This window comes from Manis pentadactyla, chromosome 11 (assembly GCF_030020395.1).
Source record: "Manis pentadactyla isolate mManPen7 chromosome 11, mManPen7.hap1, whole genome shotgun sequence".
Lineage (NCBI taxonomy): Eukaryota > Metazoa > Chordata > Mammalia > Pholidota > Manidae > Manis > Manis pentadactyla.
The window spans coordinates 9577982-9593439 of NC_080029.1; the positions used below are offsets into that span (position 1 = coordinate 9577982).

Below are 15458 nucleotides of genomic sequence, written 5' to 3' on the forward strand. Positions count from 1 at the left end.
TGTTTCATTCCTGGAGATCCTTTTGTCTCTCTCTATGTCAGCTTCTGTGCGCTCCTGTTCTCTGATTTCTATTCCATCAATGGCCTCTTGCATCCTATCCATTCTGCTTATAAACCCTTCCAGAGTTTGTTTCATTTCTGCGATCTCCTTTCTGGCATCTGTGGTCTCCCTCCGGACTTCATCCCATTTTTCTTGCGTGTTTCTCTGCATCTCTGTCAGCATGTTTATGATTCTTATTTTGAATTCTTTGTCAGGAAGACTGGTTAGGTCTGTCTCCTTCTCTGGTGTTGTCTCTGTGATCTTTGTCTGCCTGTAGCTTTGCCTTTTCATGGTGATAGGAATAGTTTGCAGAGCTGGGACGAGTGACGGCTGGAAGGACTTCCTTTCTTGTTGGTTTGTGGCCCTCCTCTCCTGGGAGAACAGCGGCCTCTAGTGGCTTGTGCTGCGCAGCTGCGCGCAGACAGGGTTTCTGCTTCCTGCCCGGCTGCTATGGAGTTAATCTCCGCTGTTGCTGTGGGCGTGGCCTGGCTCGGGCAGCTACTCCAAAGTGGTGGAGTCGCGTTGGAGCAGGAGCTGCTGCGAGGCTATTTATCTCCGCAAGGGGCCTCCCTGCTCCCTGCAGCCCAGGGGTTAGGGTGCCCAGAGATCCCAGATTCCCTACCTCTGGATTAACTGTCCCGCCCTGCCCCTTTAAGACTTCCAAAAAGCACCCGCCAAAACAAAACAACGACCACCAAAAGAAAAAGAAAAAAAATTTTGAATTAAAAAAAAAAAAAGGTGGTTGTTCGTTTTTCTTTATTCTCCGGTGCCAGCCTCAGGCCTCTGCTCACCGGTCTTTCTGCCCTGTTTCCCTAGTATTTGGGTCCCTATCCCTTTAAGACTTCCAAAAAGCGCTCGCCAAAACAAAACAGCAAAAAAAAAAAAAGTAAAATGGTCGCGCGCTTTTCTTATGTCCTCTGTCGCCCAGCCTCCAGTGCCTGCTCACTGTTCTTGCTGCCCTGTTTTCCTAGTATCGAGCACCCTGCACTCTGGCCCGGATGGCTGGGGCTGGGTGCTCGGCAGTCCTGGGCTCCGTCTCCCTCCCGCTCTGCCTGCTCTTCTCCCGCCGGGAGCTGGGGGGAGGGGCGCTCGGCTCCCGCGGGGCCGGGGCTTGTATCTTACCCCCTTCGCGAGGCGCTGGGTTCTCTCAGGTGCGGATGTGGTCTGGATATTGTCCTGTGTCCTCTGGTCTTTATTCTAGGAAGGGTTGTCTTTGTTATATTTTCATAGATATATGTGGTTTTGGGAGGAGATTTCCGCTGCTCTACTCACGCCGCCATCTTCCGCCCCTCCCTCTGTGCTGTTTTAATCTGGAAAAGTTTATCAGCTTTTATCCTTTATAATACTGACATTTTTGAAGAGCACAGGCTAGTTGTTTTGTAAAATGAATCTTAGATTTGGTTTTCATGTTTCCTCATGATTAGATTCAGATTTTGCAGTTTTGGCAGGAAAACTACATAAGTGATAGTTCTCAGTTCCCCACATTAGGAGGTGTATGTCAGTTTGTCCCAGTATTGGTGGTGGTAATTTTGTCACTTGGGTTAAATGGTTTCTTTGGGGGTTTTCCAGTGTAAAAATATGAATTTTTATTTGAAGGAGTAGGTAGTCTGTGCAGAGATAGTTTGAGAGGATGTAAATATTTTGTTGTAAACTTCACTTATTACTTTTGCATCATTATGTTGCTAGCCTCAGTTACCAATGTGATGGTTAAAAATGGTGACTTTCTGTCATTCCTTCTACATTTATTGGCTAACATTGAATAGAGTCTTATCTGGATTTTAAGCATAATAAAGTGCAGTTCTAAAATGAAAAATTAATGAGAAATGTTATTTGAGTCTTTGAATTTTCCCGGTTGTACTTGTAACTTGAGAGCTTTAAATTGTTGCTGAAACATCTTCAAGGTTAGTATCAGATCAGACTGCATTAATATGGAAGACAGTTTTAGTGGTTGGAAGTTAACCGAGGACTAGAATGGGGAATGGTATAATTGGATGAGGTCAAAATTATCATTGTACAAATTGATGCCTCCCTAGCTCTGATAGTTTTAGGCCAGCCTTGAGCTATTCTTTGTGTGGAGGGAGCAAGGGTGGGGGCATTAAACTTGTTAAAATGACATGCGTTGTTTAATATGGGTCTTTTAAAAGTAGGAAGCATTATATTGAAATTTTCATTTGACCTACAAAAAGGTACATGTTAATTGAAGGTTAGATCGATAAGGCTTATTGTTAACATGGAATTAATTAATGAAAATTATTTATGGATAATTCCAGTTTTGCTGCAATTCTGTGTAAGCCAAGTATGGTATATTATCTTTCAAAGATCTTAAAATTTTGGGGAACAAATAGCAGTAGCAATAACACCTAATACAGGGCAGATATAATTAGACCCTGGTTTGCTGGGTATAGATAGCCCATGTGTGCTGGAGATCAGAGAGTAGAATGATAGAGGTTTTTAGGGAGGCCTGGGGGTGGTTGAGTGGGGATGGGGCCCAGAAGCAGGAGCTGGTCTTTGAAGGTTGGGCTGGCAGTGTGGTGCTCCGAGGAAAGCAGATGCCACGAGTGGTTGCACGTGTCACACGTGGCTATGATGTGCCTAACCTCTTGCCTACAACTTTTAATAAGTTTGCTTTCCTGACTCAAACACTCATGAACCAGCCATCATGCTCAACCCACTCTTAGGCTCATTTGGTCTCAGGACTGACCTCTCTTTAGTATTAAAATATTCAGTTACATTGTGTTAAAATGTAAGCTTGACATAGAAAATTGTGGCCCTTTTCTTCTCATGGATGTTCTTCCATAGTGTAAAAAATAGGCAGAAATTAGTCATGAATTGGGTAAAATTTTAGCATTTGTTAAACAATGTTTTTATTGAGTAAAGTACAGAAACTTGGAATTGAACATTAATCTTAAAACTCACCTTGAAAGCTAGTGGTGTATTAAGTATTTCCCTCTCTTGAAGCAGAACTGTTACAGGTAACTTGAAGGGGAGGGGTGGGTATCTGTGCCATTTTGATGTGTTGGAATATTATCTTTCTGAGAAATATTCTAAGTTAAGTGGGCTATTGGCTGGTAGCCTAAGATACTTTTTATATGGAGATTTTGATGGATGGAATTTGTTAAAATGCTATTTGACCTGTGTTCAACTTTAAGTTTGGACAAATCTAATTTTAGGCATAATTACATTGAAATGTAAACATAATAATATGTTTATGTTACAGATTTAGAGAAACCTTGAAATTTGTTTGGTTCATAGGGTAGTGCAAGAAAAGGCAGCTAGTAAATTCTCGGCTCAAGTTACAGAAACAGGAATTTTACCACATTTAATGACTTAACAAGGGAGACTTTTTAAAAAACCTAAAACAAATAATATCTCTCTAAACTGTTGTCTTACAAATCATCCTTGGCTCAAAAGTTTGTTTTCCAATTCTAAAAGTAATAAAGTGTTAAAATTGTGGGGAATTTTAAAATACAGAAAAGTTTTAAGGAGAAGGAAATCACTTGTAGTAATCCCATCTTCAGTTTTGGTGTGAATTTTCTCTCTCCATTCCTCTCTCTCTCCCTTTTTTTTTTTAGTTTATAATTTGAAGACCTAATCTTGATCTTACTGTAAATGAAAATGTTTTGCTTTTTCATTGAAAGCTGTAACATAAACTTTGTTCATTATAACCTGTCATCATTTTTAATGGCTCAATTGAATTGTGTCATGTAAAATAAACCATGGTTTACCAAGCCATTCCCTCATTCTGTTCTAGACATTTAGGTTTAGGGGGGGTCACAGGAGAGGCATTTTTTGCTATTGTAAATGATGATGCTGAAGGGAGCTTGTCTGTCTGAATTTTGTGATAATGTTGCAGGCTAGATAAAAATGCCAGAGTTTCTAATTAATGACAGGATAATGGCATTAAAAAGTAAAAATAAAACTATTGCTCTTGTATATTTCACTATCTAAAGAAACCATTGTTTAAAATCTTGAAATTATTATCCCTTTTCTCTCTTGTTTCTCAAGCTTTGGGTTAGCCTTAGACTTTTCATAATTTAGATGCACCCAATAGTAGTTGGTAAGTTCTTGAAATACTTACTTCATATACCATGGATGTTTTCTGTCTTTTTGTTTTTTCTTATATTTTATATTGTCAAAACTTGTCCATTTGATGGTGATGATCTGCAGAGCATTTCATTGCTTCAGAAACAGTCAAGTGAAATAATATTCTCAGTCTGTGGAGCAAACACAAGTAGCGCATAGTACTTTTTGGTGTTTGATTTTAAAGAGAACAGTGGACACAAAGCTGTTAATTTTATTCCACATTATATATCATATTTTGTGATTTAAATTTGTTTGATTTTCATCCTGCTATAAATTCATAATGACTAGATAATTCGTAATTTGTGGTTTTTCAGGTTCATGTGGCTTAAAAAAACTATAAAATCTTGTATTCTTGATAGGAGATCATGTTTTCTGTATTGCATCTTAAAATTAATAAGACATTTTAGTTTTCTTTAAGGACTTAAAGTCTTAAGAACTGTTTGAGAGCAGTGGTTCTAGATAGAGATAGTAGTGTGGGTTTCTTTTTGAAACCATTTATTGAGCATTTCCTGTGTTGCAAGCAAGCTTTCTCTACTAAGCTTAATATACATAATCTTCTTTAATCCTCATAATGGTCAGGTTTTCCTGTTTTACAGGCAAGGCAACAATCTTAGAGAGAGGAAGTGGAGCCTGATGACCCTTGGTATTCCTGACACTGGACCCCTTGCTGGCATTCAAATGATTTTAAATGAAAGATACTTAAAAAAGACTTAGCTTTCTCCATCCCAGTGGCCTTACTCAGTGCCTCTCCTACGTGGAGGGCCTCCGTGAGGAGAGAGTGACTGGGCATGAGAAAGTATGAAGAGGTGAGAGCGTCAACTTGAAGTGTGAAGTTAGCTTGAAACACTGAGACTCTTTTTCCTCTAACTTTAATTTAGAAAAGGGAGCTTGCTGGGAGTTGTTTTTAAACAACTTGGATCTTTTCTGTGTGCAGATTCCTTTTTAATATAGCTAAGTATTTGCCAACTGAGCTCCATCTTCATTTTTAAAGCTCCTTTTCCTACTATAGTTGGGCAACATATTTTAGGATTTCTTTAGTATTTAAGTTTCAAGAAATGGAAGTTTGTTATTTGGCATGAATACTATTTGAGAATTGGAATATGTTTTTTATTGAATAAGCATTAAATTGGAATGTGGTGTGTGCATCACAGGCTATCCACTAAAGAGATTCCAGAGACAGAAAGAAATCTTACCCGTTTATATAGCTATGTGGTTACCACCTCCCATCCATGTTTTCAAGATAAAATTGATAATTTTCTCAAATCTTTATGCCTGGAGGTAGATTTTGCAGTTTGGAATCAGATAACAAGTTAGGCCCATTTCCTCCTGGGAAACTGAGAGATTTGGGCTTTATCTTTCTTGATTACATTTCAGTGATGGCTCTTGGGTCCTTAAAACAGTCCTGAGATGTGAGACTGGCTAGAGGCTTGGTTAGCTTATATTTTTAAAAAAAGGCACATATATTTGAAAAGGACTAAGAAAGAAATTCTGAAAAAAAGCCTCTTAAAAGTAATTAGCCCTTATAACTAGTAACCACAAAGATGCCCTTAGAGGTTTAGGCTTGGTTGGTGTTAAAATAATGCCTTGGATCCCATAGTATATTTGTCACTAGGAACTAAAAGCTCTTCACACATTGTTTAGTTTTATCTGTCAGCTCACAGCAGTACTTTTGCTTGTCACAATGCTCCTGTGGTTTCTTTTTCTTTTCTTCATTGTGGGACTTTATGGTAGTTGTGCATTTTGAATTTCATGATAGTTGGAATGAAATCTGGGCAGTGATACTATAAAGTTAATAGTATTGGAATCCATGACACACTATAGTAAAATAAATTGGAAGTTTTCTGTTACCAGGAAGCTCTAGAAGGCTTTAGACTTCAGACCAGAAGGGTTAGCTCTGTTGTTACAATCTTGTCTGAAAGTGTGCAGCCATTTTCTGGATTTAGGTGCTAATGTGAGTTAAGGTTGTTGGTTTTTACTAAAATTTGACTGAAGTCTGGTATGTGGCCTTTTTCAGACTATCTTAAAGATGCCTACCAAACAGAAATTTGTATTTTTGTAACTTAAGTTGTGGTTGTCAATTAAAATTAGAAAACTTGACCTATTGCCTCTGTATTATGAACATATAATAAGTTGTCATTGTACTTAGCATGTTAGCTTTCTAATGTATCTGCATGTAAAATTGTCTAGGGAAATAATTTGGACAACTCAGTGGTAATTTAATGTGGAGTTGCATTGAATTTTAAAGGTTTATCAGCTGATTATTTTGGTTATGGTGTTTCTGGAAAAGAGGTGAAAAGAAGAATTAGAAAAGATGTAAGTCGAGTGTGACACATTAGGCCATGTAAGTGTATTGAATTTGCATTTTACTAGGTCTCAGTGTAGAATGGAATTAAAGGTCAAAAGGAGGAGGGAGCTTTAGAAAACAACCTGACACTCAGAGGTAGGGACATACCCACATGTAAAGCATGAGGCTGACATAGGGTTTAATTTTAAAGCCAGATTTTATTGGAGAAAAAATGTGATTTACTGCCAAGAATTCTCCCTTGTATCTAATTGGATTGCATTAACAATTTCTAAAATTTTTAAATCATATTAGAATATAATAAATATTAGTTTTAAAAGGCAGCCCTTTCAGTACTAACTCCCAGTAGATAAGTTATTATACCAGAGATCTTATTCTGACAAATTAAATGTGAAAATTTTGTCAGTAGGAAATTTCTTTAAGTTGGTTTTTAAAAATGAGTTGCATGTTCTAAAATATTCTCTCTGATTGCTTTTAGGTTACCTAGGGTATGAATTAATACAGACTTGGAACTGAAAGAACTTAGAATCAGCATTTTGAGGTAAATATGTACGTCCTAAAATAGTGTTAAGGTGTCCCCATTGTCCTCTGTTAACTTACTAGCAAAACAAATTTGTGTGTGAAATGAGAAAGTTTAACTGCCACGTAAATGTCCTCTCACCAGTGGGACTAGTTGTCGATGAGGGAAGGGGCCACTGCCGAGCTTCAAGGAGGAGCTGCCTGGACCAAATCTGGTGTCAAACCCAACAGAATCAACATTTATTGATTAAAGGAGGCTTTTCATCTCAATACTTGGTGCTTCCTTAGCTTTTGATTTATCATCTCTTTTATCTTTTAGTAGAACCACCCCTAAATTTAAATTTCTTCACAACATTAACATTGTTGAACTGTGTTCCTGAATTCTTTTATTCATAAATGAATTCTGTAGAGAGCTTATAGTGTGGATTGAACTGTTCTTTGAGTTTGTGTTTTTTAAGTTCATTTTGAGAAATTGAAATTACTGACCGCTTTCATGCATGTAGTACTAGGTGATTTGCATTTCTCAGTCAAGTACCTCCTCTGGTGACCTTCTCTTTATTTTGTATATGTGAATATAGGAAATAACACAAACTTACCTTTTTATTTGTGTGTTCATTTTCCTTGTCACCCTCTTTAGAATTTATTCACTTGGATTTCCTTGTATTCATTTTGACATCTTTTCTTGAACTTTTCTCTTAACTTTTTCTTTCCCCATATCTCTGGGAATTAGGCATGCTATTGTTTCAGTTCATTCCCTTGTTCTTTGTTTTAGGATAAGACTTAGAATCCTAAAATAACCCACATATCTTTTGTTTCAAAGTTAATACAAAATAGTAGCCTTTTATTCAGAGCTTTTTATCAGTAGGGCTTTCTTGTAGATGTGTTTATATTCAGTTTAAGTACAGCAATCTTAAACTTGGCTATTTTTGCATTTATTTTTAGAGCAGAAACTTGGGCATGCTGTGATTTTCCAATAAACTGCTATCACTATGTCAAAATGCAGTTCAGACACCACCACGACAGAGGTCTCAAACATTAAAACGGTAAATCTGTGATTTATCATTTGTGGAAAGAGGAACAGAGTTTGTATTTTACCCAGTTATTTCTAAGTGAGTAGTATACAGAGGCTATGAAACAACCTCACTAATCACATGAGTATAAATTGTTTGGCCAGAAATTTAAAGTTTGTGACTGAACAGCAGTCACGTGGAGTTACTCTTTCGGCTCTGCTGAAGCAGTTAACCACAGCCAGTTCGTCTGTGAAACTGTAGAACTTGTACTTAGCAGTAGAGACGCAGAGCTTTCATTAAGGCCAAGTTAAGGGAAAAAAAATCTACTTGAACAGTCAGAAGAAAGTAAAAATTGGCAGAATTACAGGTTTTTCTGTTTTCACATTATTGGATTACCTGTCGAATTTTCTAATCTTGGATTCATTTTTCCCTAAATACAAAGTGTACTATGAGGGCCTGCCACTATATACTAAATGAATGAAATTAATTTAAATATTATGACCTTACGTAAAATGTAACTGGGAGGATTTAATTGGCTGTCCTCTATTTCCTTAAATCCTTTTTCCTGCACCCATTTTTCAGGAAGAGTAGGTGTGGGGTGGGTGTAGATTTCCAAAACAAATAGAAGTATCTTCTGAATGGTGCATGATTCTGTACTGTACATTATTGTGCGTAGGTTCATGACTATCTGATTCAGTTCATCAAACATTTATTGAAATGTATTATAGTACATTATGCTAGGAAATTTAAGAGCTGCAAAGAATGAGACACACGTCTTGTTTTCATGGAGCATGTGTATAAACAAGTAAGGTGTGTACGTATGTGTCTCTGTGAATAGAGGCAATGTGATATAAATTATGACAGGAAATGGAAGCTGCTTGGAGGTCTTCCTGTCACTCAGGTGGACCCTGTTTTCATTCTGCACACCAGTACTATTGGTTTGCCTCATCCTGGTTGGGGTTAGGTACAGTGGGCGATGCAAATATGGGTGCAGCACATAGTGCCTGTGCTCGAGCATCCCAGTCTGATTGGTAGTATTTATACATTTTAAAAATTCTTTCTTGGAAATAATTTCAAACTCACAGAAAAGTTGCAAGAATAAAAGTTGGACAAAGAATACGTGCTTTACCCATTTTGCCCTATTTGCCTTACTAGTTGTACACATGTATATATACGTATACGTATATGTAGTCTTTTTTTTTTTTGTCCTGAACCACTTGAGAATAAGTTTTGTACATCGTGACCCTTACCCCTAAATACCTCAGTGTGTGTTTCCTAAGAATAAAGATATTCTCTTCTGTAACCGCAGGGCAGTATCCAGCCTCAGTGAATTTGACAGGTGCTGTCTACGGTTCCATTAGCGGGCTCTGTAAAGGACATTGTTCTGTGGTACAGGATCCCATCTGAGATCAGTTACTGCATTTAGTTGTCATGTCTTTACAATCTTCTCTAATCTGGAACATTTTCATAGTTTTTCTTTTTATGATAGTGATATTTTTAAAGAATATAGTCCCCTTTTTAAAAAATAGAACATTCTTCTCTTAGACTTTTTCTGGAGTTAATATCATTACTAGCATTATCTCTATGAGAAGAAATGGTGACATTGTAGGAGGAGAGTGTTCTCCTGGTTCCTGGCTGCATGTGGCTTTTGGAGGTGGAGGAAGATATGTTTGGAAACTGACCTTGGTGCGTTCTTTTCTCCTTTTTTTATTCCCATTTCCTATCAAGAGTTAGGCTCATTTCCTGGCACCTTCCACCATGTCTTTGATTAGCATTTCAGTTGGGTGAAAAGTGAAGGGTCAGGTTAGGATAAGTAGTCCTAGACAGTAACAGTCTGTAGTAATGAAGAAGTACAGAGGGGCCACAGGAATGGTAGCCAGCTGAGAAGTGCCTGCAGATCTCAGCCTTGGAATTTCAAAATGATCTGTTGAATCTCAGGAAATTAGGTAAAATGGACTTCTACTTCAGGTTCTTGGCAGCTGTGTTGAATAAAAAGCTTGAATGATAAACCTGAGGGCCTGAGGAATTGAGAGAAGTGAACGCCTTAGTGTGGGGTCAAAGGAATGACTGTTGGAGCTTTGGTTCAGTAGAGAATGAGCAGATTTTTCCTCATGAACACAGTTCTTGTTGATCCAGGGAAAATAATGACTTGATGGTTTTTCATAATGTGTTCCCGAATCCTTTGCTTGCCATCTTCCTCTGAGGATAATGGGAGTGGTTGTACTGTCTGGTCCACAGCGGCACCTGCCTTGCCGAGGTCCTTGGTTCCTGCAGCTGTAAACCCCTGTGCCACTTACTTGAGAACACACTTGTATTAGCTGGATGTTGGATTCCTGTCAACTGAATTAATCTCTGAAATCAAAATTTGATATTGTGCCTGTGTATAAAAGAGACTCTACACTTGACACTTTTTGGATTAGATACAACAACTTAAGCCACTGTGTTGTACCATGGTTATAAATTTAACACATCCGGAGATTCAGGAGTTTTTTGTTGTCAAGGAACAAAGAGTGGGATTCTTTCCTTCCTATTTCATACAGTAATAGCAGTGAACACTCCAGAGCAGTGCAAGGGAGAAAACTCCCTTCTACAGGGCAAGTGAATTCTGCTAACTGTCAGGAAAGCTGATGAGGCACTTTCACATGGAGACCTGAAACCCTAACTCTCTATCTGCAGGATAGGAATTTCAAAAAGACTCAAGTTTTATTTTGTCACTTTATATAATCAGATTTATCTTTGGGAAAGAATACATGAAATGCAGGAGAGAGCTTAGATACTGAGAAAAAACTTTCACTTCACAGAATGGTGTATTTTGTTTTAATTGACCTAGGTTATGTATAATTTTAAACATGTATTTTAATAGGTGATTAGCTGTGTAGTTGAGGTAGGTTGTTGAGAAAAAGACCCATGTTTATGGTCTTTTGATAAAATGACAATGTTGGCAGGCATTTGACTCTTTCCTATGTGCAGGCACAGTGCTAAGTGTCTTCCATACATTGTCTCATTATTTGATCAGTAATAATAGCATTATAGAATTTATAAAGCATGTTTGAAATATATTTATATATATGTTTATGTGCTTTAAATATACCTACATATTTAAAGGCATCATACTATACATATTTTCTGTGTCAATAAATATAGATATAGATGTAACTCTATAAATCAGTAAATACAGATAAATATATATTAATGGAGTTAAAATATTCCATTATAATTGCTATACCATAATTTGCTTAGCTAATTTTTTATTAGTACACTTTAAAGTTATTTCCTGTTCTTAAGTAATAATGCAGCAATAAATACTTGTATATTCACTGTACAGTTGCCTGATTATTCTATACATTCTACACAAGTTTCTAGGTGAAGAATAGAATGCTTGACTTTTAAAACGATCTTCTTAGATCAGGAAAAAGCTAAAATAAGTACAGGAAGAGTTTGAAAGGCCCGTAGGAGTGATACTTTGATGTTTCTCCTGTTTCTGTGCTTTCTTTTGTTTTTAACCCTGCATGGTTGTGTAATGGTATTCTTTTTCCCTTTTGTAGTAAGCTGCGCTAGAACAAAAATGCAATGAGAGAAACACTGGATGAGTGAAAAGCCCTGCTTTGCAACCCCTCAGCATGGCAGGCCTGCAGCTCATGACCCCCGCTTCCTCACCAATGGGTCCTTTCTTTGGACTACCATGGCAACAAGAAGCAATTCATGATAACATTTATACGCCAAGAAAATATCAGGTACTAATGAGAACACTAATACTGGAGCATTTTTACTAAAATGGAATAAGTTAGCATACAGTGGACAGAACTTGTATGAAACCCATTTACCTTTTCAAGCTTTCTTCTTCTGATTAATTTTCTCATTCCAAGTATGTTTGTTTTTAATAGTCTTTTTAACATCTGGGTAATTGATTTGGTAGTTTTATTTGTGAAGTTCCTTACTTTTTTCCTCTCTGAAAACCTTACTGTTTCTTTTTATCCATTTGGGTGTGCCTATCCTCATGAGCAGGGTAGGAATTGAGATTGGTTTGTACAACCATGAACTGGCAGAACCATGGTTACTATAAATTTAGTCATTCATGTTATTCTAGAGAAGTATTCTGTCTGTGCGAAAATAGTTCTTAAAGAAGTTGTAAATGCCATTTAAACATACATTTATACAGCACAGCTATGTGTAATAGGCATTTTACTGCCTCTGGTTATTATTATGTAGAGATGTAGAAAGTGTATTTTTTTGACAAATCTATTGGATGATGATTTTAGAAAACAATGAGATTCCCTGAATTAAAACAAAATCCAATTTTAAAAATTTTGTACTCAGGTAAGAAATGTATATAATCTTGTTTGCACTGTATTTCTAGGTTGAGCTGCTGGAAGCAGCTCTGGACCATAACACCATAGTCTGTTTAAACACTGGCTCAGGGAAGACGTTCATTGCCGTACTGCTCACTAAAGAGCTCTCCTATCAGATCAGGGGCGGCTTCAGCAAGCATGGAAAAAGGACGGTGTTCTTGGTCAACTCTGGTAATAACAAATTATTTTATCAAATTTTGTGGAGGAAGTTGGATGAGATTTTTTGGCTAAGCAGATTTTCTCTGGATATTAGTTAAATTACTGAAATTGTAGAGAGCTTGATGAGTAATGTCCTTGTCGAAGCTCTGATAGCAGAAATATCATTTTGTCTGATTTCATAGCTTTATAGGATTTCTTAAATGTTAGCAATTTTATTTCACAGGTGTTAAACATCACATTTCCCCTTCAGTGTAATTGCATTGTATTAAATGTCATTTAATTCTGATTCTGTGTTTCTTTTAAATGGATTACTTTTGGAACATAACCTAATTTTTGCTTAGATGCTTCTCAAAAGTTACATTTTCAGTAAGAGTCTATTCAAAATACTGGTTTTATGTGTTTGGAATTAAATATTAAAACAAAAGTATGGAATATGAGTCTAGGCTGCTAGGGTACTAATATAACCCTGCCATTCCTCTCCTTTGCTTATTAGATTGTCTCGGCATGTGATGTTCTCATGTGCTTTAAATACATATTAGACTCTTATTTCTTGGTGAAACAAATTGATTTTATTAAAGAAAACAGGAGGAGTGGATCTGGAGTGGTTGTCATTCCAGCATAGGAGTTAGATTCTTAGTTTGGGGAAAATTAACTGTAAAGAAAGAAGGTGGTATAAGGTCTTCTGAGGTGAACGACTGAAGGCATGGTGGGGAGTCTAATAAGTTTGTTTTAGAGAATAACCTTGGAAATACGATTTTAAATTGGCTATCTAAAACACTGGTGGTTAGGTATACTATATAATGAAAGGATTTCCTTAACTGTCTTAATCATTAGTAGTCCAGAGAGTTAAATAGGTAAGATTTCTCTTATTTACATGGAGTATTATATTTGTAATCAGCAAACCAGGTTGCTCAACAAGTGTCAGCTGTCAGAACTCATTCAGATCTCAAGGTTGGGGAATACTCAAACCTAGAAGTAAATGCATCTTGGACAAAAGAGAAATGGAACCAAGAGTTTACGAAGCACCAGGTAAGACTTGTAGAGAAATTTCATTTTATAAACCCCTACAAGTCCTTGACTTGGTTTACAAGATTGTCTGAGTTAGGTAGGAAAACTCTATTTTCCTGTACACTTTGTCAGCCTAGAAAGTAGCCACTACATACTCTTTCCCACTGTACATCTCATGTTAAAACCAAACAAATGACTAATTTATATTTGCTCTTACTTTATAGAAAAGAAACAACTTTCCAATGTGATTTACTTGCTTGAAAAACACAAATTCCTGTGGCCTGTTTCCAACTTGCAGATAACCTGCTTTCAGGAATTTACTTTTGAGTTTAATGTCTTGAAACTGGAGACATTTCTTGGTTGAGACCTTAGGCCTTTGACAGAGACTTCCTCTAGCTTACGTGTTTCCACGTAGCCAGCACGTGTGGATGGTCTTGTATTTGTTGATGTTGCGGTATCTGAAGTGGTTAAGAGGTGCTTCTTCCTAAGTAATTAACTTTAAGTGGTCCACAGTCCACTGGTATGTCTCACAGATTGGATTAAATTCTCATTTATAAAGCACTTAAGTGCCCACAGAATGATAAGGTATGAAAAGAACACTTAGTTTGTGTCTTCCAGAAAACCTTGTCAGTTCAGTGGGCAAAAAAGAAAAAAAGTCTAAAGTGTTTTGTGATTTGATTAAATTAACATGTCTTAGTCAAAATACGGTTGTAGGAACTGGAAAACCTGAAGTAGATGAGTAGATGTATCTTAAAAACATGGTCTGCATTATGGAAAATTTTTTCTCTTTGTCCATGTTTTTCTAATTCTGCTTCTTGTTTCTTAAGTATGAGCTTCCATATATGTAGAATTTTTGTTTTAATTTTAACTAGTGAATTTTATTAATGCTCACCCCCAATACTGTGGTTCCCTATCTGATTTCATGTAAGTGTACCCAGGCAGGTCAATGACACATTTGTATGCTGATGCCAATTTATTTTAGGTTCTCGTTATGACTTGCTATGTCGCCTTGAATGTTTTGAAAAATGGTTACTTATCACTGTCAGACATTAACCTTTTGGTGTTTGATGAGTGTCATCTTGCGATTCTAGACCACCCCTACCGAGAAATTATGAAGGTAAGTTTTAAGATTTTTTCACTCTTAACAATGCTGGTCAAATTACTGAATATAAATGGTATTTTTATACATGAAAAATAATAATATGAGTTCCTAATTTTGAGAACTTGTTTCCACTGTATGAATGAATGAATATTAACTTAAAACTCATTTAAATCTATAATAAACTATAATAGTCTGTAATAAGTCTAAATTGCTAATAAAATTTTAAACAATGTAGATGAATTACATAATCTGTCATAGCATATTTTAACGTGCCTTTTGATAAACATCTTTTAAACAAACTACACTAATTCCATAAGTAATATTTGTTAGTATTTATCAGTCTTTCTGGCATGTTTTAATATGGTAATTTCTCTCCTGTTATGGCCTTGCAAAATAAATTCCTTACTGTGGTATCTTTTACTATGTTAGCTCTGTGAAAATTGTCCATCATGTCCTCGTATTTTGGGACTAACTGCTTCCATTTTAAATGGAAAGTGTGATCCTGAGGAATTGGAAGAAAAGATTCAGAAACTGGAGAAAATTCTTAAGAGTAATGCTGAAACTGCAACTGACTTGGTGGTCTTAGACAGGTATGTGAGTGTGAGTGACTTGCTTTAAGGCGACTAGCTATCACCAATTTTAAGTCTTCAGGACTTTTCATAGTGCCTTGTGGCTAGTACCTGTTGAAGTGAACAAATGGCTCTTAAAAGGAGTGAGCAGGACTAAGAATTCTTTTTCAGGACAGTTAGTGAATGCAAGAATCTAACCTTGTTACTCCACAGAGTAGCAGGTGGTGGTGTTTCTGTCTAAAGAGACAATGTTGCTAAAGTGGGGTCCCTTACTGTTTTCTGATCTTGATAATGACTGGGAACTTGGGCAGTAAATTT

The 15458-nt window shown here is 36.7% G+C and overlaps 1 protein-coding gene across 6 annotated transcripts in view; it reads left to right on the forward strand.

The window, feature by feature from the left end:
- The window catches only part of DICER1 (dicer 1, ribonuclease III), a 74578-nt gene that overhangs the window by 18274 nt on the left and 40846 nt on the right, over positions 1–15458 (forward strand). For 2 of the 6 annotated variants that reach the window (XM_036881991.2, XM_036881988.2), the window contains exons 2-8: positions 6903–6965; positions 7886–7986; positions 11499–11687; positions 12311–12473; positions 13360–13490; positions 14452–14586; positions 15001–15161. In XM_036881991.2, coding sequence (XP_036737886.2) covers positions 11574–11687; positions 12311–12473; positions 13360–13490; positions 14452–14586; positions 15001–15161 — 704 coding nt within the window. In that variant the 5' untranslated portion in view covers positions 6903–6965; positions 7886–7986; positions 11499–11573. The remainder of the gene's footprint in view (positions 1–6902; positions 6966–7885; positions 7987–11498; positions 11688–12310; positions 12474–13359; positions 13491–14451; positions 14587–15000; positions 15162–15458) is intronic. The other 4 variants (XM_057488169.1, XM_036881990.2, XM_036881993.2 and 1 more) reach the window with 2 other exon arrangements.